The following is a 24854-nucleotide window of genomic DNA, read 5'->3' on the forward strand; positions in this document are numbered from 1 at the left end:
TCAGTCACAAATGGCTCTTTAAAGTGTCTCCTGTGGCTCTTTGCAGCACTTCATATTAAAGCATTGGTTAATAATTCAATCACAATCTAAGTTATTAAACAATCAGGATGCTTTTACTATGTTATTAACCAATTGTAGTTAATAAAATAATATTTTCTTACATTTTGCTGGGAAGATAATGAACTAAGTATTTCCCTTGTCACACTGTTTAAATATGACTATCTAGAATGACAGTAAATGGAACAATGAATTCACACTACTCTGGCTCTTTTGGGTGATGGTGATCGCTAATTTGGCTCCTGAACCACTGAGGTCTGAGTATCTCTGCTAGAGACTATCTGCTTTGGCAGCAGCCTGGAGAGCAGAGCACCTCTCAGCCCTGAGAAAAGTGTGCCACCTGCTGGACAAGTTTGAGAACTGAAAGGTGATGGGGGGCAGGTAATGTTGGTCCCTAAAAAGAACCAGAAAATGAACATCTGAATTCATCTGCATGCAAGTAAAACCCCTTTCCTCTCTCTGGACAGAGCCCAGACACCACAATACATGAGGCCCAACGTAACTCTACCCTACACTGTGTGGCCTTGATTCTCTACTACCCTAAAACACAGATCAGGCATGTAGAGTGGCTGCCACAGAGACCCAGTTATGGGTCCCTGATCCTTGGTCACTTGACTTTGGCAGAAGGTAGATTCTAATTTCCATTCTTGGGCCTCCTAGCAGCGGACAATAACTCAACTCCACCATGGCCCAGCTCAATCCTTATACCAGACATACGGACAGAAACTGGTAGAGAAGGCAGCTACACCTGCATAGATTCCCCATACATCAGGTGGATTATTCTGTGGTAATCTGCCTAGTTTAATCCCATGAGCTGATACTTGCTTTCTAAAGCACTTTGAGTTCCTGAGATGAAAAACGAATGTAAGAGCTACATATTATTACTCCAGATTTGCATCAGAGTGAGAGAGAATGGGCCTCTCTAGTCAGGAAGTTCTTTCCTTCCAAGACCTTCAGAGGGGTAGCCGAGTTACGAACTAACTGGAAAATCTTAAAATCAACGAATAGTCTTGAAACCCCTAAGAGACTAACAAAACATGTAGATGGCATCCTGAGCTTTCACGGGCATAATCCACTTCTTCAGCTAAAGAGTGGGTTGTGCCCACAAAAGTTCATGACACTATCTAAATGTTTTCTTCTTCCAAGAGACATTCTTGAGTGGTAAAAGGACACAGTTTACAAGAAGAAAATAAGAAAATTAAAGTAATCAGGATATCTAATACAACCTGCACATTATTGGCAATTATAATATTAATATGCGACTAATAAATGGAAAAATTCCTAGCTTTAAATTCAGCTCAGTCTTAGATTTTGGATCTCTCCCATCCGAAAGCACTCTTTTCTTTCCCACCCATGTACCAAACAGTTTCACAGACCTTCTCGTGGGCACCTGTACAAAGGGATTGGAAAACTTGAGTGGGAGTTTACCACGCCCTTTCCAGGAGTCAGATAGAGCCCAGGATTTCTCCCACTGTCTGTGGAGATAATTCCAGGGTGTGAAGTAATAGAAGGGAGGGGAAAATCTTCACAGGAGTTTTGATAACAGCATTATTTAACCCTAAGGCATTGTAGACAGAAAACACCTCTACTATTGTTTCCTCTATTTGCAACTGGCCAGGGTAATGGAATATCTGCCTTGGTTTTACAACTGCAGAATAAGAACATGACAAAGCGGTTTGTTTGAGTGGGAGGGGGTACTTCCCTGCAGTACTGTGCCTTCTGAGTTCTGCACCCCAGTTTGAGCTCTAAAACCAAAGTCCCTGTTAGAGAGTGACACTGAATTTACCTATTATGAGAACATTAAATCCTTCCTCTCCTTTCTCTGGATGCTGACCCTCTTCTTTCTGTCCACAAATAAGGTTTGCTACTCCAGCTCTCAGCAGCCTGATATACTCCATATTGCAGATTAGGGGACATGGCTGATTTGTGGGAGCAGCACTGCAGATGAATTAAACAAAAAGGCAGTGGTAATTAACAGCCAAATAGGAAGCCAAACTCCTTTCTGTCAGTACAGTCTATGACTATGTCTGCACTATAGCTAGAGCCATCCCTAGGCAGGCACCCGTCCCATCCCACTCCATCCTGCCCCTGCTCTGTCCTGCCCCTACTCCATCCCACCTCTTCCTCCTTCCTCCAACCCACCCCCCGCTCCCATTCCACCCCATTCCTGAAGCACCCTCACCCCACTTACATGAGCTGGAGAATTAGTGGGGGGATCTGGTGCAGTGGGAGCTGGAGCAACCCAGCAGCCTGCTCCGCTCCCCCTCCCACCTCCCAGCCCCCTGAGCTCTACTTTGCTGTAGCAGAGGTGGGAAACTAAGTGCCCCAGTCCCAGTCAGTGGCCCTCTGCTCCCGAGCCCTGCATTGTTTGGGGAAGCAGAGTGAGTCGCACTGAGTGCGGGGGGACTGACCCCTGCTGCTGCCCCATACCAGGCTCCCCAGGTAATCCCCCAGGCCACCCTGGGCCCCATGAGTCCTGTCAATATGACAGTTCATGCAGCTGCCCCAGGGTCCCCCCAAAGTGCAAGGCCTGGGGTGGCCACCCCAAACCATCCTATGCACTGGATGTGTCTATCTACAGCTTATATCAGCATAATGTATGTCACTCACCTCACTGGATAAGCCACTCCCATTGCCAAGTGACATGCAGTACCTTGGAATCAGTGTGGACAGCACGACAGCTACTGCAGCTTGTGATGGCTGGAGTAATTAAACTGATAGAAGAGCTCTCTCTGGTTGGCTTAGAGCAGTGGTCCCCAATATGGTGCCCGCGGGTGCCATGGCACCCGCTGGGGCATTTATGTGTGCCTGCCAAAAGATCTAGCCTGGCCCCACCCCCGGCGCACAGCACATGCATGGCACCGGCCCTGGGCGTGCAGCTCATGGGCAGCCCCACCCACAGGTGCCTGGCGCGTGCCTGGCCCCGCCTCCGGGCATCCAGTGCGTGCACAGCCCCGCCCCCAGGCACCCAGCAGCCCTGAAAGGTTGGGAACCACTGGCTTAGAGCCACTAAATTAGAGAGTTTATTGCAGCACCACAGCACTGCTGTGAGCTCTCCAATGTAGCCATAGCCTATGCCTTTCGCATGGTGATCTGCTGGGATAGTTGCTGTGAGATTCTGTACCTCAGGGAAGCGCTCTGTAACTCTCCCTATTCACCATGTATATGCAACTGTGGGGTGTCATACTGCATACCAAATGGGAAAGGTTATGATTTGCCATTGCTCTCTCTAAATAGAGATCTCATTAGTGCCTATAAAGTTAAGAGATTACATTGTATTGTCACTAATATATATTGTGGGTTGAGGGAATCACCCAGCTATTAGCTCCCCAGAGACAACAAGGTAGGTAATCAACTTCCACACCTGGACCTGTGTTCTCTAAGCACGTGGAATGAAGCTATAAAATAGAGGACAGAGCCCATATGACTGTAGTATGCCCGCCCTCCCTCCCATTGCCCCCTCTTCCTCCGACTGCCCCCCTCCAGTGAAGGCAACAAGAATGCTGGAGCTGAGGAGACCAGTCCCCAAGCCAACAGGGAGAACCTGTATTTGAAAGACTAACCAACTTGCAGTATCCAGTGGATTGAGGAAAACTGTTTGTCCAGATCTTGCATAGTATTAATAAGGCTAAGAATTTAGACTGCATGCTTATCTTTTATTTTCTTTTGGTAACTACTGACTTTGCCTATCACTTAAAAACCTATCTTTTGTAATCAATAAGCATGATATAATGTTTATCCTTCCCAGTGAGTTTGACTGAAGTTCTGGGTAAATTTCCTCAGGTTACAAAGGCTGGTGCACATCCTTTGAAGAAGTGGTAAACCAATTAAGAAACGTGCATTGCTCAAGGGTCCTGAGCAAGGTAAGACAGTATATTCCTGTGGTACCAGGCTGGGAGCTAGGGGGATTTAACTGATGCCTTTTTCAGTAGGATTTGTGAGTGGCTCTGGAAGCATTCATGCAATCTAGCAGAGTGTGGGGCTCCACACACAGTTGCACTGAATGGTAACCTCTTTGTTATTAGAGAGTCCCTCCCTGAACTAAATTACAATTTAAACAGACAAAACGGAATGTATGGGGAAAACAAAGGCATAGAGAAGTGAAGTGACTTGACAAGTTGAGATAAGAACCCACATCTCTTGAACTCTCACTCTATGCCTTATCTACTGAATTATTGATTAAATAAATCTGCCCTTTTATCCCTTCTTTAATATAGTGAATTTGAAAGGCTAAAACCTACTGGTGGAATCAAACTAAAAGGCAGATGTTCCCAGTAGGGACACTGAACACGAAGTTACATCAGCTTTAGCATAACATAAATGGGAAACAGTCAGAGAGACAGTACCAGAGAGCGATTCACAATCACCGAAGACAAAGGTGAAGTAGTAAGCCCCCTGCAGAGAAAGGCAGTGCTGCATTAGACTTCTCCTAAGCTGATCCCTACTCAAACTGTAGCCAACTGGCAAATCAAAATTAAGTATTTATGAGTCTGATATCAGGTAACTCTGTTTGTGCCACAGTTGATCTGTTGGCACAAGCTGCAAGCCTGTTCCTTTAGTTAGACAACTTGGAACCCAAATGCATCATATTTAATAACTGGCCCTACAGACTTGCCCAAGTTAGGAGTTCAACTATAGAAAGTGAATAATTTCTTATAAAAAGGTGTCAATCTATAATAAATCATAAATGTTGATGGGAGAAGGTGGAAAAGGGAGACAAAGCCTAAACTGATTCAGTTCTATACTCTGTAAACAAGCAAAAACACAAAAACAAAAACTCCCATCTTATCAAGCATGATCTGAACACATCCTTAAATTATATTAGTGTATCTTTTTATTTACACTAAAACAAAAAAGGCCTACTTATACAATTCAAGCAATGTGCTCTGATCATGCCTGGTAAATATGGAAACTGAGGATTATACAAACAAACAAACAAAAAAAAACAAACAAAACACACACACACACACACACAAAACACAACACCACCAATGAACCCAGAATTGGTGTATTGAAAATTGGGTCTATTGGTGGACAAAATAACAAGAGGATGGACTGTTCTACCCTACACTTCCTTTTTAGGGTTCTTAAACACTAAGCAGAAAAGGAGGCATGAAAACAAAGTGTTTGTTTAACAGAAAAACTACAGATTCAAAGATGAAATAGCAAGAAAAAAGTAAGTTAGCAGAAACAACAAAGACAACCTCAGGATTTACACTTTCATATTAGATAAAAATTTCTTTTCTAAAAAAGAGCTACTAACTGACTTGAAACTATTTCCCAGTACACCCTGCTAGCTACACGAGTGTTCTGTTGTTCATGGACAGTTCCCACCTTGAGACTGTCCCTTTAGCAGCTGGGTGCCCTTCATTTACTCCTTCCATATTAAAAGGGTATATAGGTATATTAAAGGGAAGTTTTCCTTTCAATCATTAGGGATATTCCAAGTGGGGAAAACTCCCTCATTTCATTGAAAAGAAAACAAGAGTTTTCAAAAACTGTTTCAAGCTGTTACCATTTGCTTTGATGATTCCTCACTGTTTTTCCCTGGACTGAACAATGGCTTCAAGCATGTCAGTCTCCTGTCAGAGGGAAGGTAACCTCTCCCTGCCTAATTGCCTGTTGTGAGGTGATGCTGAAGTCGCACCAAAGCTACAATTACAAATACACACATACTCTGTACATCTCATGATGACTGTTAAGTTCAGTGCTTTGCATTTCTGGTATTTGTATGCATGTAAGTACCTTACCTGGAATTCTCAAAAAAAGAAGTGCAAGGTAGGCTAGGGATGTAAGCGACCAGTCGACTATACAATAAGCAAAAGCTTATTGGATAGTCCACTAGTCCCTCAACTAGTCGCTTGCTCCCCTCCCTTGCTGCCTATATATCATGGCTCCTTCCCCACTCTGGCACGATAAATGCAGAAGTGGGGGCCAGCAATTACCCCAAAACCTTATCTACCAGGCTTTGGTATAAAACTTCCCCCCAAAATCTTAAAAACCTAGAATCTCCGCTGCCACCACCCACATTTATAACGAAACCAGGGGAGAGACCATTTGGGAAAATCTCACCCCTAAAGCAAAAAGCAGGACATCACCAATACCAGGTTAATAAAAGGAAAAGAGAAAAGTTTTATTATCACCACACTATTCCTGTTGCAAGCATAACAATTAGATGGAAAAGTAACAAAATAATATACTCATGGAGAAACTCCATGGGCCTAGAACTTAGTTACAAAGGAAAGCCAAAACATTTTTTTAAAAGTGCAGACAGCAGATCTCATACCCAAACCATAAAACAATGAAACCTAACGGATTTATCTAAACTTTACCCTCTTACAGAAAGTGAAGAAAGTCTTTTCTTGGAGGGAGACATAGTGTCTATCCCCCGCAATAGCTAGAGAGAACTGCCCAGAACAAAGGAGGGAAAAAACAAATTCCTTTGTCCCAGTTTGAAATTCCTACTTACATTCCTATTGGCCACTCCACCTGGCTAGTTAAGGGACATAGTTAACCCCTTAGTCCGCAGGCTGATGGCTAACCCTCATAATCATGACACTATTAGAAGCAGCAAGTGGGGGAGCAGGAGCCAGTGCTGGGTGGAGCCAGCTTAAAAGCCAGTTCTCCCCAGCACTGTCTCCGCGGCAGGCAGAGGAATAGCAGGGACCAGGCGCAGAAATCAGCTGATTCCCAGCTCACGTCCAGTCCCAGATGATGCACTTTTAATACATTTAAAAAGCAGAAGTACAGTGGGGGAGACCCAGCAAGAGCAGGGAATTAGCTGGCCTGGCTCATGCCAGGACAGCCTGCTGCGCTTTAGCCTTTTAAATGTACATTTAAATGGAAGAGCCACAGTGGGATTAGCCCCTGGGGCCAGGAACTAATCCCATTGAAGCGCCCTGCTTATCAACTAATTTACTAGTCAATGGAAAATGCGTTGATTAAACAAAATTTAACATCCCTAAGATAGGCATCTAAAGGTTATAACAACTATGTCTCTATATTTAATTATGGATCTACCATTCTGCACAATCTTAGTTTTCCCATAAGACTATCAAGCATAGATTCACTTTCCCAGTTCTCATGCAGGGTAAGTGATAACTTGAATTGTAACTAAAAAGTCAGGTTAACTAAAACTTAGCTTTCTAAGAGGCATAGGCACAGATGCTGGGGGCTCTGGGGCTGCAGCACCTACAGTGAAAAATTAGCAGGTGCTTAGCACCCAAGCTCCACCCCCTCACCAAACATCTCTCACCCACCAGCAGCCCTGCTGCTCGCTCACTCCTTCCTCCCAGAAGCTTCCACCTCCCCAGCAAACAGCTGTTTTGCAACATTGAAGGCATTCCAGGAGGAAGAGGGAGGAGCAGGGACACAGGGAGGAAGTGTAGAAGGAGCAGGGCTTAGGGGGAGATGGGGATGGGAGAGTTGAGCATCCCCATCTAGAAGGGAAGTCAGCGTGTATACAAAGAGGGCAATATTTCTAAGCATAAGCAAGGGATTCCCCCAACATGCTTAGTTTGGGTTAAACAGACATATAGAGCTTGCATATATAGATGCTACTGCACCTTTTGGAACCTAAGGCATGTGGGTGGGTAGGTTTACCTGCTTTGACTTTGTAAAGCAACCCTGGTTTCTGTTTTCCAGATAATAAATCTTTTATAGGCATGGCTACAAGACTTGTCTTTCGCAAGAGCGCTAAGGTACAACTGACCTAGAGTAAGTAACTGATCTTTTGGAACTAGGAGTCAGTCATATGTTGAGAGTTTTGGTGTAAGGGACTCTACTTACCACAAGGGCAAGCTTACCTGGATAAACACATAAACCAGAGAAACCCAAAGGACTCTCTCACTCTATCTTCAGGAAGTTTAGTGGCAGAGGAGTTTGCACTTGAGACCTGGCTAATGATAGCTAATTCTAGAACACTCAATTAGTTTAGGGTTTGTGCCTCTGGCTTCTAACAGTCTGCCCTGAGATTGGAACCCACATTCATGAGCTATTTCAGACAACCCAATATGAAGTCACTGACATACTGCAGGCTGTCGTTTTCTATTAGCTCAGATCACTGGTCAGGTATTGTATTTTGTAGCAAGATAGCAGGTTATCCAGATCAGGGGGATTTTAATTACAAACTTCATGGTGTGATCTCAAATCACAGGCTTACAGAAGATCCCTGATCACTCGTCACAATTCTGACTCATCTGTGAGAGCTCTCCACCAGATATTCTGATGTAGCCAGGTAGCAGCCTTGTTTAAGGCTGAATTCTTACTGGCTTTTTTGAGGGGTAGGGGGAAGATTTGCCTGATGAACGGATGCCTAGGTGAGCAAGAGTTCATTCAAGACAGACTGTGAAGTTTAGGGACTTGGAGCAAGGGACCTATCACTGATCCTGACACTGAGAACACCTGGAACCAATCAGTGAAGGCAAGACAAGTCCATCTATATGGATCATGGAGACGCCAAAGCCCCAGGCTCTGAGTTCATGATCAAGTCCAGGGGTTCTCCAACCTCCTTGTACTGTGACCCCCTTCTAGTAACAAAGTTGGGACATGACTCCAGGGTAGGGGCAGAGACCAAGCTTCAAGTGGGAGAGAGCGCACAGTGATTGGACTCTACATAGACCCAGTGGGTTTGGAAGCAGGTAAGACCTAGCAGTGGGGTTCACATGCAATAGATTGGTGATACTTGAGGGGGGAGGGGAACCTCTTACTTCATACTCTCTATAGAGCATTTGTGCTGCTTTGGACAAGTTACAGAGAGCTGCTGATTACTCTGTAGCAAATACACACACAAGTAATTCATTTATAGCTACACAGGGGGCTAATTCTCAGGATTGCTGTGTACCTCAGACACACTTGCAATCTCACTCACCTCTAAAAACTCAGGCTCATATCCATGCTCTGTGAAAATAAAATTATCAAATTTTTTATACGAAGTGTCCTTCTTCAAAACATCCCTATGATTGGCTGTAAAGGACTCCTCTCCCCACAGTTGCACCCTCTGGTTCCAGGAAGCAGCTGTTGCCACACATGACAAGCCTGCTGCAAGTTGCTTATGCTGTGGTCTCTCTCTCTCTGTGACTCAGCCTTCTAGCTTGCTCTACAGTCCCCACTTCCAAGGTATCAGAGCTCTCACCAGACAAGCTGCCCAGATGCCACTTCAGACGGTCTTCCACTTCACCTCTAGACCACTTGCCACACCTGATAGGGGAACTCAGGGCCATTCACTCACCCACCAACTCTGAGTTCCAGCCAAGATTGGCAATCCATGTGTGCTCACTTTCAATTGGTGTTTTCCTGGGTTCCTTTCTATTCCTCTTCCCCATCAGTCTGGTCTGTCTCTAGTTTTACGACCACAGCTTTCTCTGCTCCCTGTGGCTATCTCATCCCTCTCAGCAGTTTGCCAGAATCCCTAAGTCAAGCCCATATCTGAGAGCTCATTTCACCCTAGGCTTCCTCTTTATCCTAAAATCCCTTTACTTCTCAGGAAAGGCTGCACCTCATGCCTTACAATCAACTCCTGCTGTGTCATGCCAGTTTTATCATCCTAACCGCACTCACTTCATCTGCAATTAGTCCTCATCAAGCTCTGGCTCCCCTTCAGGTACAACCTATAAAGTTAATTGGTCCCTTCTAGCCCACTCTTAGCAGTCAGGGGCTGTGTGGAATGAACACCCCTCACACTAAGTTTGCAAAACCTTAATTTGATAGCATTTCTATAACAACATTTGAACACTAACCAACTCAAAAAAAATTTAGGGTCTGTTCTAGGCCCAGTGGCCTGAACTAGTTTGGGGAATACTAGAAAAACAAAGGAGGGAAGGGGGACGTGCAGATCTTTTACCATCTGTTTTGTACAGCTTCAACCACCTCTGCAGTTTTTTATAGCTCAAACTGGCAGATGGCACCTATTAACTTTGTGCATTGTAACAGTCCCCCAGGTCATCTCTGATTAACTTCTCTGTAGAGCTGAACAGGCTGACACCCTGAATACCAGATTTAAAATAATGGGGGGTGAACACAGCTCAAGCTCTAAGGGACTCCTGAACAGGAGACACTCAGAGCCTGGCTTTAGGACAGAATGGGGGACCCTGGTAAATGAGGGTAAACATCCTCCATGACACAAAGGAGAGTAGGGGGAGTTGTAGGGAGCCCTTGAAAGGGGTTGGGAGGATGGCACATGGTGGAGGGAATGGAGGAATGTAAGAAACCTCAGGTTTGTGAAATAATTAGCTGGCAGACACTATAAAGTGTGTGACCCCCTGCTATTGGTCACTGCATAACCTTTTCAGTTAGAAGAGCCCTCCCCCAAAGAACTCAGACAAGTCATAGCTGTCTGTCTTGTAGCACAAATCCAATCCCACCTTCAATTACTACACATTGGCACTACCAGAGCTGAATATACAACCCAAGCAGATATGTTGCTGTGCTGCTACAGGCTAGAGTCCCATTTAAACAAAGGTGAAAGTTACCTCTGCTGCTGGCATTTTCCACTGACTGTCTAGACCCGCCAGCTTCTTTCCCATTTCACAAGACACTCAGCTATCTAAGCACCATAGAGCACATTGCAAATCTGGCAGAGAACACTTGGAAAGTTGTGAACAGGTCACTTTTTTTACGCCTCTATTGCAGTGCACCAATAGATGGCACTGTTGAGTTTAAAGACTAGATACACGTATGCCATGCAATTTAAACTCCGAAAAAGGGTTACAGAGGGGTTACTATGGACTCCCATTCAATATGGACAGTATCTTATTTCACATTATGTTTCTGATGGGTCTTCGTTAGGTGTTGGATGGCCTGTTCACATTGGTATTCCCAACTATCATTTCTGAATAGCTGCAGCCTCCTTTCACTGGGCTGTGCTCTTCACTGAGGGCCCTTTGCAGGAGAGGAACAGGGCCTTTACATTCCTCTGGCCTGTAGTGGCAACCCCCAAGCAATCTGCCGGTCTCTCTCAACCTGAGTTGTGTGAGACTAAGTACTCTGCCTGGGTCTAGGATAGTCCACCCCTTCAGACCTGCCAGTGAATTATCTCACAAACGTAGTAGCCTTCTTTCCTCAGCGAGCCCCTGGTAAACTGTAGGTCCCAGTCAGAAGCCCATTTGAAAAGCCTCGGGTTACCTCACCACTGGAATAGTGTGTGCTGACATTCTGTAGGGGAAAAAAATTGGCACGTTTCAGTTTCACTGCACCATGCTCAGTGATTCGTTACACTTCACATTAGCAGGGCTTTGTGAATCAATAGGCTCAAGGAACCCAGGGTTTGGCTGCAGCTATTTTGGAGACAACATTTTGGAAAGAGCTCTAAGGGAAACAATGCGTGGAGATGAACCCTAGGGAGTGACTGTCTAGCCAACATTCCAATTGCAGTGTGCTGGCTGGCTGGCTTGCTCAGAGGAGATGCAGAGACACCTTTACATCACTAAGCCGTTCCTTCAGTGCCAGTTTAATGATGCAGCAGGAGTAGAGAGTAATGGCGAGACTGCACCCAGGTATTCAAGAGGGAGCAAGGATGGAGGCATTTTTTCTCTTCCCTCTCTTGTGGCGCCCACGAGGGGGAACTCTGGCTAGAAAACACAAGATGACCATAGGGATGTCTCTACCATAATCACTAGCCATAGCACAGGAAGTAGGGAAGAGATGTGCACATGACCCTTTCTACAGCAGACAAACTAGACTGGATAGGCACATTGCAACTATTACAAGCACTGTGTCTGTCAAAATCCAGGGCTATCATTACAAGATCCAGTGGGTACAGCAGTAGATAAAGAATCCAGGATTCTATTGCTGGTTTTGACACTGATTTGCTGCGTGATTGGATAAGTTACTTACCTTTGCTGTGCCTCAATTTCTCCATGTGTAAGATGAGAATAATTATATTTATCCCGAATAGTGATAGAAATGTAGCCGTGTTAGTCTGGTGTAGCTGAAACAAAATACAGGACTATGTAGCACTTTAAAGACTAACAAGATGGTTTATTAGGTGATGAGCTTTCGTGGGCCAGAAAATCAATCATACGCAATAATGTTTATTGGAGCCATTATCTCCAAGCTCCTCAGAATGCAAGTTGCACTAATACCCTTTTTTCTTTTTCTATTTTTAGAGTTAAATCCTTCTAATAACACATCTGCAACTGCACATTCTCACCTTATGTGCATAAAGAATTGAATTGTGGACATGTTTGTTCAGTCAGGAATCGTACACAGCCCTTAACTCACCTATAGGAGAAGAGGGTAATAGTGCATTATCTCTTTGTTTAGTCATGTATCATGTACAGTACTTTAGATACTGAATGACATTCAAATTTTGGGAGGCTTCTTCCCATAGAATTTAAATATTAAGAAGGAGCAATCAGGGGCAAGATTAGAAAGGCAAAGGCACAAAATGAGATCAAACTAGCTACAGGCATAAAGGGAAACAAGAAGACCTTTTATAAATACATTAAAAGCAAGAGGAAGACCAAGGACAGGGTAGGCCCACTGCTTAGTGAGCAGGGAGAAGCAGTAACAGGAAACTTGGAAATGGCGGAGATGCTCAATGACTTCTTTGTTTCGGTCTTGACCGAGAAGTCTGGAGGTGTGCCTAACGTAGTGAATACAAGCAGAGAGAGGGTAAGTTTAGAAGATAGGATACACAAAGAACAAGTTAAAAAACACTTAGGAAAGTTAGATGTCAGCAAGTCACCAGGTCCTGATGAAATGCATCCCAGGATACTCAAGGAGCTGATAGAGGAGGTATCTGAGCCTTTAGCTATGATCTTTGAAAAATCATGGCAGACAGGGGAGATTCCAGAAGACTGGAAAAAGGCAAATATTGTGCCCATCTATAAAAAGGGGAATAAGAACAACCCAGGAAACTACAGACCGGTCAGTTTAACGTCTGTCCCAGGGAAGATAATGGAGCAGGTAATTAAGGAAATCATATGCAAACACTTGGAAGGTAATAAAGTGATAGGGAATAGCCAGCATGGGTTTGTGAAGAACAAGTCATGCCAAACTAATCTGATAGCTTTCTTTGATAAGATAACGAGCCTTGTGGATAAGGGAGAAGCGGTGGATGTCATATACCTAGACTTTAGTAAGGCATTTGATACGGTCTCGCATGATATTCTTATTGATAAACTAGGCAAATATAACTTAGATAGGGCCACGATAAGGTGGGTGCATAATTGGCTGGATAACCGTAGTCAGAGAGTTGTTGTTAATGGTTCTAAATCCTGCTGGAAAGGGATAACAAGTGGAATTCCTCAAGGGTCTGTTTTGGGACCCGTACTGTTCAATATCTTCATCAATGATGTAGATATTGGGATAGAGAGTACGCTTATTAAGTTTGCAGATGATACCAAACTGGGTGGGGTTGCAACTTCTTTGGAGGATAGGGACATAATTCAAAATGACCTTAGCAAGTTAGAGAAATGGTCAGAGGTAAACAGGATGAGGTTTAATAAAGAGAAATGCAAAGTGCTCCACTTAGGAAGGAACAATCAGTTCCATACATACAAGATGGGAAGCGACTGTCTAGGAAGGAGCATGGCGGAAAGGGATCTAGGGGTCATAGTGGACCACAAGTTGAATATGAGCCAACAGTGTGATGCTGTTGCAAAAAAAGCAAATATGATTCTAGGTTGTATCAACAGGTGTGTTGTAAGCAAAACTCGTGAAGTCATTCTGCCGCTCTACTCTGCACTAGTTAGACCTCAGCTGGAGTACTGTGTCCAGTTCTGGGCGCCACATTTCAAGAAAGATGTGGAGAAATTGGAAAGGGTACAGAGAAGAGCGACAAGAATGATTAAAGGTCTAGAGAACATGACCTATGAAGCCAGGCTTCATGAACTGGGCTTGTTTAGTTTGGAAAAAAGAAGATTAAGGGGGGACATGATAGCGGTTTTCAAATATCTAAAAGGGTGTCACAAGGAGGAAGGAGAAAATTTGTTCCTCTTGGTTTCTGAGGACAGGACAAGGAGTAATGGGCTTAAAGTGCAGCAGGGGAGGTTTAGATTGGACATTAGGAAAAAATTCCTAACTGTCAGGGTGGTCAAATATTGGAATAAATTGCCAAGGGAGGTGGTGGAATCTCCCTCTCTGGAGATATTTAAGAACAGGTTAGATAGACATCTGTCAGGGATGGTGTAGACGGAGCTTGATCCTGCCTTGAGGGCGGGGGGCTGGACTCGATGACCTCTCGAGGTCCCTTCCAGTCCTATTATTCTATGATTCTATGAAAAGAGCAAAGTGAAAGACTGTAGAACCAAAATTAATTCTCTATGCTGGTCATTCCCTCCATACTTAGCTACGCAAGCAAACCACTATTTGTGCAACATAAATGAAACCAGTTGTCCTGAAAAGGCTGTATATACGAAGTTGCATCTCCTTAAGCCAGGACTCTCTAGTCCAGCAACATCCGTGGTCCAATAGAACCACGGATGTTCCCAGGTGAGAGCCCCGGTGGCTGGGAGTCAGGCAGTAGGAAGACCATCAGCTGGGAGCCCTGGAGCCCAGCAGGGCGAGCAGCAGCCCAACAGGGAGGCCAGGCAACAGCAGCATAATGGGGGCGGGGGGGGCAGAGCCATCACAGTCTGACAACTAGCAGAGCCTGGGCCAGCGGTAGGCTGCCCAGCCAAGGCTGGAAACAGAGCCTGTGGCAGGATGGGGGGCCAGTGGCAAGGGACCTCCCCTGGTCTGGCAAATTCCCTTCTTCAGGACCAGTTACGTCCCGAAGGTGCCAGACCAGGTAGGTCCAACCTATAGTGATCCTTTAATTTAAAGCTAGCTTAGAAAGCAAAGATGGACAATGTGTACAACAAGCATTAGCTATGTTAATCCACTCTTAAAACACAGCTGTCCTTTGACAGGTAAAATGCTCTTCCATCTTGCAGAGTAAATCATACCAAATCATGGTTTAATTAAGTCCTTTGAACTGTGCTAAGGAATAAGACTTTGGAAACTTTACTTGTTCCCATCTACACTGCAAGGTGAAATAATATTACTACTTGAGTTGAGACCCCAGGATTTGACTATATAGTGTAGCCAGGACAGAGTCTTTAAATGCTAAAGTAAGTGTTCAAATACCACTGTAATGGGTACCAGGTACACTGATTTCAGTACAAATTTTTAGCTAGAGCTAGTTTGTCTTTCATTTTGAATACAAACACGCACACAGTACTAGAGTTAAGAGAATTGTTATCTGCCTTCCAAATGATGAAAAACATAATACATCCTAGACAGATTAGAAAACAAACATTTATTATACACTGGTAGTTTTACAGATCTATAAAAGTGATCAGCTTTTTCAAATACACAATAAAAATACACAATTTGAAGACAGAGGCACATGGTGAAAAGTTAAAACTCACATAGTCTCATGTTTTTCAGCATTTGAAAGTCCCCCCACCATAACTGAACATTCATGATAGCAGTTTTACAATATTAACAAATTGGACTGAGTTGGCTATACTGCAGGCACTGCTTACATCATCTTGTGTATCAGTTACAGTCACAAGGATAACTGAGAAACAAAACTGGCTCTCGTGAATTACCGTACATGCAGGTACAAAGAATATGGCAAAGATAAAAGAGCATGGACAATCAGATCATAAAAATATTGTATCTAGGCACCATAATACCTTGTGTGATGCAATCTACTTTGGCTTTTAAAAGAAGTGCACAAACAAGAGGGCAAGTTACTTTTATCTTAAAGCCAGCCTGCCATTTCATAGTATCACCAGATTAACTCACAGGATCAATAAAATCAAGAATGAAAAGTAAGTGTGTGTCTGTGTGAGAGACAGAGACAGAGAGAGAAAAATAAAAGGCCAAATTCTGTATGTTCTGTCTGCTATGGAATCAGTGCAAATTAGTACTACTACAAGTTATTTTGTGTCAGTTTTTAGGCCAGCAAGCAACTGAAATATAGCTTAGTGGGGAAACCATTTATGAACTGTCTGTATATTACAATATCTATCCAATATACGGGAAATACTGTGAAATAATGGCTTATCTTGGTTTCTTTGAGTGCTTTGTTTGTAATTTCCTCCATTAATATAAAAGCCCAGGGTCACTTTAATGGTCTGACTGCTGCATCCTGCTTACACACTCAGGCTAGCTCATCTCATTTACTGGCCAGGGCACTCAGCCCTTCAGATCACACTGTTGAAGGCAACTCTCCCTTCTGTATAACTCAACTACAAGGATGCTGTTGAACTGCAAACATTGTGAAGGGGAAACAAATGAGTCCTCGGGCTCTAGTACGATGAGGTTAGCATTCCAAAAACCACCGAGAAAAATAATTTACAAACTTCCTGACAACCAGCCCTAGAATCTTTGCTCATGTTTGGTTTGGTACTAGGGATGTTAACTATTGGATTTTTGTGTAAACGTGTAACTGCTTGAAATTTTACATGGGCGGGGGGGGAGCCTGGCAGGAGCCGATGCTCGTAGAGACCTGGTATAAAAGCACCATAATGTGGAAGGCAGAATGGGGAGGCATGTAGTGGATAGGATTAACTGATAAACCCAGGTTTATCAGTTAATTGTGTAGTTGACTACACGTCGGCATCCCTATTTGGTATACTCCAATTAATGCAGCCAAAATTTCATACCCGATACTTCCTTTATCCTGAAATTTGCTCTTGCAGGGAATTTAGTGATCCAGTAGTTCTTTTCTGTTGCTAACTTTATGATCTTACAAACCCTGCATCAAGAACCAAGACAGTTTTGGCTAATGCTGCCAGCATTTACAAATTAAATAGAAAGAGGCCAGTGAAACAAGCCATAAAGGTCATTGTGACTGTACCATAAATGAGTAGCACTTAACTCAGCATGAGGTTTTCTGATACTGCAGAACAACATCCCCTTGCACTTTCATCTCTTTAAACCAGAAACAGAGAAATATAAGTAAAATATGTTGTCATTCTCAAGATTTAATGTGGTGTTCTATTCATAACTGCCTCTAAGACAATGTTTTTTCCAGGACTTATTTTAACAGTTTATCAAAAAAGCAATATTATTTTTATAGATATGTGCAAAAGGGAAGTTGTGAATTGCCTGAATATAAAATGATTTGACAAATCTGTGTCTTAATTCCAGTGCAGTATACTTCTCTCCCAAATATGGCTTCATCCCACTCAAATGCATATTTGAGGGAGCAGAAATTACCAAAAAAAGAAAAAGAAAAAAAAAAGCCAACACCTAAAGCATAGATGGTTTCCTGATAGTCTTTTAACATGTAGCTGATTTAAAGATGCTGTGGGTTTTTTTTTTTTAAATCCACAGACTCAAGCTTTCAATTGCTATATGATAGCAGTTTGGGGATGGGAGATTAGAAACTAAACTTGAAGAAAAAAAACATATCCACAGCGTCTCTGCACCGGAATCTGTTCTCCAATTATAAATAAGAACGAATCAGTTATTTGAGAAATCCTTTTTGGTTTGAATGTTCCTGAAAATGGTAGATGCTTATCAGCTTTTTCCTTCTTTTCATGCTATTCCCAAATTTTGCTTCATTTTTTCATAAACCACATAGCTAATGCTGACAGCTGGAAGCACTTTCATGAAGTTTGGGGCTATGCCCCTATAAAGTCCTATGATCCCTTCATTAGCAATTATCCTCTGAAAGAGACCAACCATGTTTAGCTGTGGGGCTTCTTCCAACAGGGCTAGAAAAGAAAAGGAAGATAGCAATTTCCATTATACAGCAGTTCTAGTGATGTTAATATCCTAATCATATAAAGCTCCTCACTAAACAGATGCACAACTTATCACCACTAATCCAATGGGCGTGGTACAGTGACCCCTCAACACTGTTTCCTAACACAGAAAGCAGATCTGTTCTCATTCCTAAATTTGGGCCAGGTCTCTTTCAACTGCAGACCTGGGCCTTGGAACTCCCTCCCATGACAGGTCCACAAGAATACCTTGTTGATTGCCTTAGCAACATGCTGGAAGTTCTATTGGTCCTGAGATCTAGCCTCTCCTGTCTGATAACCTCACCCATGCAGCTTCTACCACCTTTTTTCTCACCTATTTGCAACAGTTGGAAAATGACCCTTTTTTCAGTGAAGGACATTTTCCTTAAGGGTCACAGAATTTTCCTCCACACCAAATTCTTTGGCCTCCTCTGGCCATACATTTACTCTGACCGTTAGTTCTTCATTTATTTACTTGTTGACCTTTAATTTTACAATGTTATTTTTGTATAGCTTCTGATAGGAGTTCCATAAATGGGTAAAATACTTAAGATGATTGACATAAATCTATAAAATATAAATATTAAAACATACAAAGAGCAATAATCTGTAACAGGAAGGTTGTGTCAAGCACTAACAAATCCAATGCCAATCAAAAGTATAGATGGGCAAGGTTAATATGGTATTAGACACCTTAAAAACAGGCAAATTAAATAGGGGGTATTCTCCAAATTATAAATACATTTAAAATATATTCTTCCAAATCCCAATTCTCACCTTGAGCCTGCATGCGAGTTCTGATAAGAGCAAGAGGGTAGCTGGCTAACTGGCCACAGGTGCTGGAGATAGTACCACATCCCAGCAACACAAAGACACCAGGGTTAGCAGAGTCTGATGCATAACGATCTAGCCAAGCAGTCTTCAAAGCCTGCCAGGAAAACATAAATGGATTTGAATGAGATGTATATCAAAGTTCACACTAGATGGCTAACCAGAGTTTACAGCTAACAACAATTTTAAGATGTTCCTTTATCTCCACAAAACTATTCCAAATGAATTTATGGGCTTGATCCTGCAAGGTGTTGAATGCTCTGTCTCAATCCAATATAGCACATAAGCACATTCTTAATTTTGTATGTACACAAGTAGGACCAGTTATTTCAGTGATATTAAGTATTAGAGGAGTCGCTGTGTTAGTCTGTACCCACAAAAAACAATGAGTCCTGTAACACCTTAAAGACAAATGGATTTATTTGAGCACAAGCTTTTGTGAGCAAAACACACACTTTATCAGATGTGACAAAATGGGTTTTTGCCCACAAAAGCTTATGCCCAAATAAATCCGTTTGTCTTTATAGTGCCACAAGTCTCCTCATTGTTTCAGTAGTATTATTTCACTGCTTAAAGTAAGACCATGCTTAAGAGCTTTCTTTGATCAGACCATAGCACTCAGCATGGGGAGGATCAAGTCTTATAGTAGTAATCCACATGCATCACAAAATAAAAATGCAATAGATACAAATATTAAATAGCCTTTTCAAGTTTGGCTACATCTACACTACAAGTATTGCCAGAAGAGGCAATACAAATGAAGCGCGGATTAGCATTTTCTCACGCTTCATTTGCATACTCTTTTCTGATCTGTTTTTGCGCAAAAACCCCTTTTTGCGCAAGATTGGTATACTTCCTTTTTTGAGGCATAAGGATCTTGCGCAAAAAGGAAACGTCTACACGGCTTGTTTCTGCGCAAAAACTCCTCACGCAAAAACGGATCGGATGAGAGTACGCAAATGAAGCACGAGAAAAAGCTAATCTGCGCTTCATTTGCACTGCCTCTTTCGACAAAACTCATAATGTAGACGTAGCCTTTCAGTATGAAGCACATTTCTCCTATCGGAATGAAGTGACTATCCCCCAATTACATGAGCCACAGACTGCACAAAAGGTTGACAAATAAAGGTATTTCAGACCAAGTGCAGGTAGGAAAATGAGTCCAACAGAAGACCTCTCTCAGAAAATATCATGCCACCAAATTTTTCACCACTCTTTTAAACCTGGAGCCATCAGCTTTAACACATTCTGCTGATGGCAGTTGCAGTAATATGACAGAAGGGCTTGTTTAGACTAGAAAAATGAATATTTTTTAAAACCTTATATAAAGTGTTAGCTAATTTCTGTGGATTAACATGATTTTAGATACCACTTAGCACCCAGTGTAGGCAAAGAAGTATATGTTTAAAAACATATTACAGAAGCTAGTACTGGCAAGGTTTAGGGACTCTAATTATGGCTTTACAGGACAAAAATCAATGCCTTAAACTACATCCAGAAGTTAACTGGTAGCCAGTGCTACTAGATGAGCCATTGGTAAAATATGTCCTCAGGGCTTGCCTACACATGAAATCATTTTGAAATAGGTATTTCTGATTAAATCCATGTATGGATGCTCTTATTTTGAAATAGTTTAATCTACTCCCAAAGTAGATTAAAATCATTTGGAATAATGCACTCTTATTCTGCAATAAGAGTATCCACACATGAAGATAATAAAGAATACCTTGCTGGTTTCCCTAACAACATTCTGGAAGTTTTATTTGTCCTGTTGATCTATCCTCTCCTGTCTGAGAACTTTGAATTCACGCCTTATTTTATATCAGATTCCTTTTGTATGTAGGCAGTCTGAAGCACATTTATGATAAGTTCACATTAGTATTATCCAGTTATAATGAGAGGGAATAGTTACACATGGTCATCTGTATCACAGCCATATGATAACATACAGTAGCTACCAGGTTTTTGGAGTTTAAGTGAGTTGTAGAAATGATGTGGTCCAGGCATGAGAGGGGTGTTCAAAAAGAAGGCTAAGAGTATATCCCATTGCAAGAAGTTGTCTAATGTTGTTGTTTAAAACCAATGAAATCCACTTCCAAAATGTGGGCCAAATCCTGCAACACTTACTCATGACAGTAGTGCCCTTAGATATTACAGACAAAAGGGGATGACTGTGAGAGAATCACCTGCATGTGTAAAGGCCCGATCCTGCCACTTCATCCCCTGTAGCAGTAGTAATATTTATTATTTGTATTACCAAAGTACCTCGGAGCCTGCTATGTTAGGGACTGTACAAATGCAGACCAGAAAGATGCTCCCTGCTCCAAAAAGTAGTACTTTTTTTCAGAAAGAAAACAAATAGAAAATAGATAATACCAATGTTGCTATGTGTCGTGATTTCTTTTAACAAATTTGGCTGGGGCCAGTCTCATGATGACACAAGAAGCTCCAGGCTAAAAATCTTCAGTCCTGCCTAGGAGAAGCCCCCCCTCTCATTGACTGCCTTCTCTGCCCACCTGCCTCTGGGGAAGGGCAGCCCTACCGGGCTGCTACAGAAAGCAGGCAGAATGCTCTCACAGTTCTGCTTCCTTCCCACAAGCATTGCTCCTCTCTCCTCATATTTCCCTCCCTGCAACACCAGGACTGGGAAGGATATGAAGAGGATCCCACTGCAGCTGACCCCCCCACAGGCCTACAAGAAGGGATAAAAAACCTCTGGAGGTATAGGAGGAGCAGATGTGAGGGTGAGAGATCCCACAGTGGTAGCCAAAATCATCAAAAATCAAGACAGATCAAGACCACAATTTGAAATAACAACACTCGCGCTTGTGAGGGAATCTTCCACTGATGGGTCTGATTCATGGGTTGGCAATAATATAACACATTAAGGACAAAGATATGACAAACTAGCCCTGAGCATACTACGAGATATTTTTTGAAATGCACAAATAAGTGTACCACAAAGTAAGTTACAGATGTGAGTAACTAATGCATATTTTAAGAAGGCAACAGGAGGGCAGTTTACATTCTTATATTTCTAAACATATAATGCAGGCATCAATTAATTAAACTGACCTCATAGACAGCTAAGTCTATACCAGCATAAGGAATTATGCCCAGAATATTGGGTACATAACCTTTGTAAAAGGCTTTCACTCCTTCTCTTTTAAAAATCTTCTTAGCACAGTCAAACATCCCAGAGTATTGTCCCGTTTTACCCACAGCCAGTCTGGTTTTTAAGACCTAAAGGCAGAAGAAATGTAGAATTAATTATTTGACATGTCATGACACAGCTTATATATAAGAAATGGGCACAACAAATTTTTGCATACTTGTGTCTAGTTCCAAAATGTGAACTTTGCATTTGCTGTTTAAAGTCTTTGTAACAACTAAAGTTAAAGTTTGGTTAGCACTAGTTTTCTCAAGGTTTTATCATTTGTAAGAAGAATAGCCTGCCTAGCAATTACATAAAATCTCACAGTTGTGAAGGAACAGAGTGTAGGTTTTTTACTCAAAATCAGAAAAAGATGGAAGTTATGATTTGCCTTTTTTCGCCTCATATTCAAGAGAGACTTTCTAAAAAAAAAAACCAACACAAATTATAAGATATGTAGAGCTCTAATTTGGGCTGATACTTTGAAGAGTTCCCTCTAAGGTGTGTTCCTGTGCAGGCGTACACTAAAAATGTACCACTTGTCCACCTCCTCAGAAGAGCCATGCAGAGGGCTGGAGCTGCAGGCCATGTCGCAGCTGGCTGCTCCTCTGGCGTCCCCAGTCAGGGCCAGAGACACATGGCGGGGGGCTGGTGGCTATTCCTCTGGCAGCCCTGGTCGGGGCCAGAGCTGAAGCCACATGACAGGCAGCTGCTCCACAGGCACCTCAGCCAGGGCTAGAGCCTGAACTGTGTGTGCAGCTGCATAACGGGACAGCAGCTGCTCCAGCAGCCCAGGCTGGGGTGGGAGTTGATCATTGGAAGATGGAGCATTCCTGCCTGTGGCATGCCAGGTCCCACAGAGCTGGAGCAGCCAGCCAGCTGACCGTAAGTAGTATCACCCAAAAAGGGTGATGTTAACCATTCATATCCCTATTTTGAATAGGAGTTCAATTGTTGGGCTTTATTGATTTTGTGTGTGCACGCGTACGCATGTGCTAGGTTGATTTTGGTTTTTAAGCCACCCAACTAGTGGCCTTTTCTGAGCCTTTAAAAAATTTAAAGGATTTCTTTTATTTATAGGAATACCCAGGGCTCGACAAATAATGCAATCTACTTGCCTGGGGTGAGTAGATGGCAACCCGGAAGAGTTGGGTTCCGGCAATTTGCGCAATCGCAGAACGATCTGTGCATGCACAGATCGCCGGACAGTGCGGCTGACGAGCAGGGCTCGCCGCGGTTTGGCAAGCCCTGGGAATACCTATACTTATTTTTAAATTTTTATTTTAATTATAATTTTTATTGCTTTAGTTGCTTTATTTTTGACAAAGGTACTTAGGGTATTTGGGCTTTCTCTTTTTATTTTCACTTATTTTATGTTTAATATTAATCACTTAAGGAAAAAAAAGTTAAACTTTGTGAAAGCATCAGGACACTTGAAGAGTTAGCTAACAAAGTTAAGGCTGTCAGTAGATGCTTTCTGCCAGTTAAGGAGTAGCTGCCAGTTTTGCAACCTTGAATAAAATATTTGAATGGATTTTTAGTGGAATTTTTAAAAAGCTGATTTATTTCTTTTTCTTTATATAATTATGGGGGGGTGAAAATTTGAGGTTCTTTGCTATGTTTATTATGAGACACTACGTATTTTAAACTTTGTTTAATTTTATTATGTCTTGTTTATTATGAGAGACTATTTTAAACTTACCTTTTCACTAGCTGAAGTTTTGAATTTTTTTGTTTTTAAAATAATTTTAGACTTTCAAAGAGTTTTGGGGGTGGGGCATGAGTGAAAATTGCAAGTTATGAACAAATGTCTCATTTAAGTTGCTTACATTTCTAAACTGCTATTCATTTTTATATTTAAGCTTTGACCAAGGTTACTTTTTTCCATCTGAGATCTTTTGGCCTGGGCCAAATATACAAAATAACTTCTGTATTTTAGCAATGTTGAGTTCCATCTTTTCCTTCCATGTTTCAGCCATCTGATCTTAACAACATTTTGTATAGTTAAACAATTTAAGTGGGACTGTGTGTGTGTCTGCTACAACCAACACAATTCATTGTGTACAGGCTCATTTGTTAGGAAGCATCCATTTTCTTCAAAATGACTCTAAGGCCTCCTGTGTTGTGTGTAGTGACAAATCACATAGTGCAGTGGTGGTCAATAAGCAGGTTGCAGGACAAAAACAGTACACTGGAGCATAGGGCTGTCCATCATAATAAAGATGAGTGGGTGAAAGTGCTGATTTGCTCGTTTTATTCTTTGTGATTGGGAAAGAGCTGTTTTAGTATTTTTTTCTTCCATATATAAATAAAAGTGAATATATTTGTTAGTAACTGGTGGATGAAATGATAGTACATATCCAGACTAGCACACATGACCTCAATATTGGTGCACAAGACAAAACTCAAGTCTGCTCATGGATGGAAAATCTTTGCAGGAACACTGGTGCTTAGCCTAAGAACAAATGTGAAATTAGCATTAGAAAGCAGAGACTATGCAGTAACTTGAACTAATTCCTTCTAAGCCTTCACTGGTGGATCAAGCTTTTCAACTAAGGATTGTAAATCATATTTAAAACATTAAAGAAGACTTATGACAGCCTTATGAGATAATTAAGGAATATATAGGGATCACTTCACTTATTACCGAAATGCAACACAACAGCTGTTTAGCAGTGCCTGTGACATTACACCAGCACTGAGAGAAAGAGAGCAAAGAACATCATATCCAAATGAAACTGCCAGGGGAATTCCCTGGGCAGGAATTTTGCCTGCTTGGAAGTCTCATAAGAGATGGCTCCCATATTTGGTTTCAGGCACTTGTGCATCCAATCTGGGCCAGGAAGAATATAAAACTACTTTTACTATAATACAATGGCACAGTTAGGAAGATGGGAGTCTTGTAGGACATTTCTATGCTATTGATGCCACAGCAGCATAGTTACAGACCTGTAGTTAATATTTACACTGCTGCAGTGCAATAGAGCAGATGCTTCTTACAGCCATGGAAGAGTTATTCTGTCATTGTAAATAATCCAGGTCCCTGAGCACCAGTAGCTATGTCCTGGAAGAAGGCTTCTACTGAGCTAGCAATATCTACTGCAGAGTTATAACTGCCAGCAGTTATG

At 42.3% G+C, this 24854-nt stretch overlaps 1 protein-coding gene and 1 long non-coding RNA gene across 2 annotated transcripts in view; one reads left to right on the forward strand and one right to left on the reverse strand.

Annotated features, from left to right (window-relative positions):
- Positions 1–13228, forward strand: part of LOC112545251 (uncharacterized) — a 39894-nt gene extending 26666 nt beyond the window's left edge. The window contains exons 2-3 of the long non-coding RNA XR_016350272.1: positions 3841–3920; positions 7702–13228. This is a non-coding gene — a long non-coding RNA (uncharacterized LOC112545251). The remainder of the gene's footprint in view (positions 1–3840; positions 3921–7701) is intronic.
- A 2049-nt stretch (positions 13229–15277) lies between these two features.
- SLC25A24 (solute carrier family 25 member 24) overlaps positions 15278–24854 on the reverse strand; it is a 42134-nt gene continuing 32557 nt past the window's right edge. The window contains exons 8-10 of the mRNA XM_006119789.3: positions 21648–21815; positions 18519–18669; positions 15278–17711 (exon numbers count right to left, since the gene is read on the reverse strand). Coding sequence (XP_006119851.2) covers positions 17533–17711; positions 18519–18669; positions 21648–21815 — 498 coding nt within the window. The 3' untranslated portion in view covers positions 15278–17532. The remainder of the gene's footprint in view (positions 17712–18518; positions 18670–21647; positions 21816–24854) is intronic.

The sequence above is a fragment of the Pelodiscus sinensis genome, chromosome 9 (assembly GCF_052426305.1).
Source record: "Pelodiscus sinensis isolate ZL-2025 chromosome 9, ASM5242630v1, whole genome shotgun sequence".
In the NCBI taxonomy this organism is placed as follows: Eukaryota; Metazoa; Chordata; order Testudines; family Trionychidae; genus Pelodiscus; species Pelodiscus sinensis.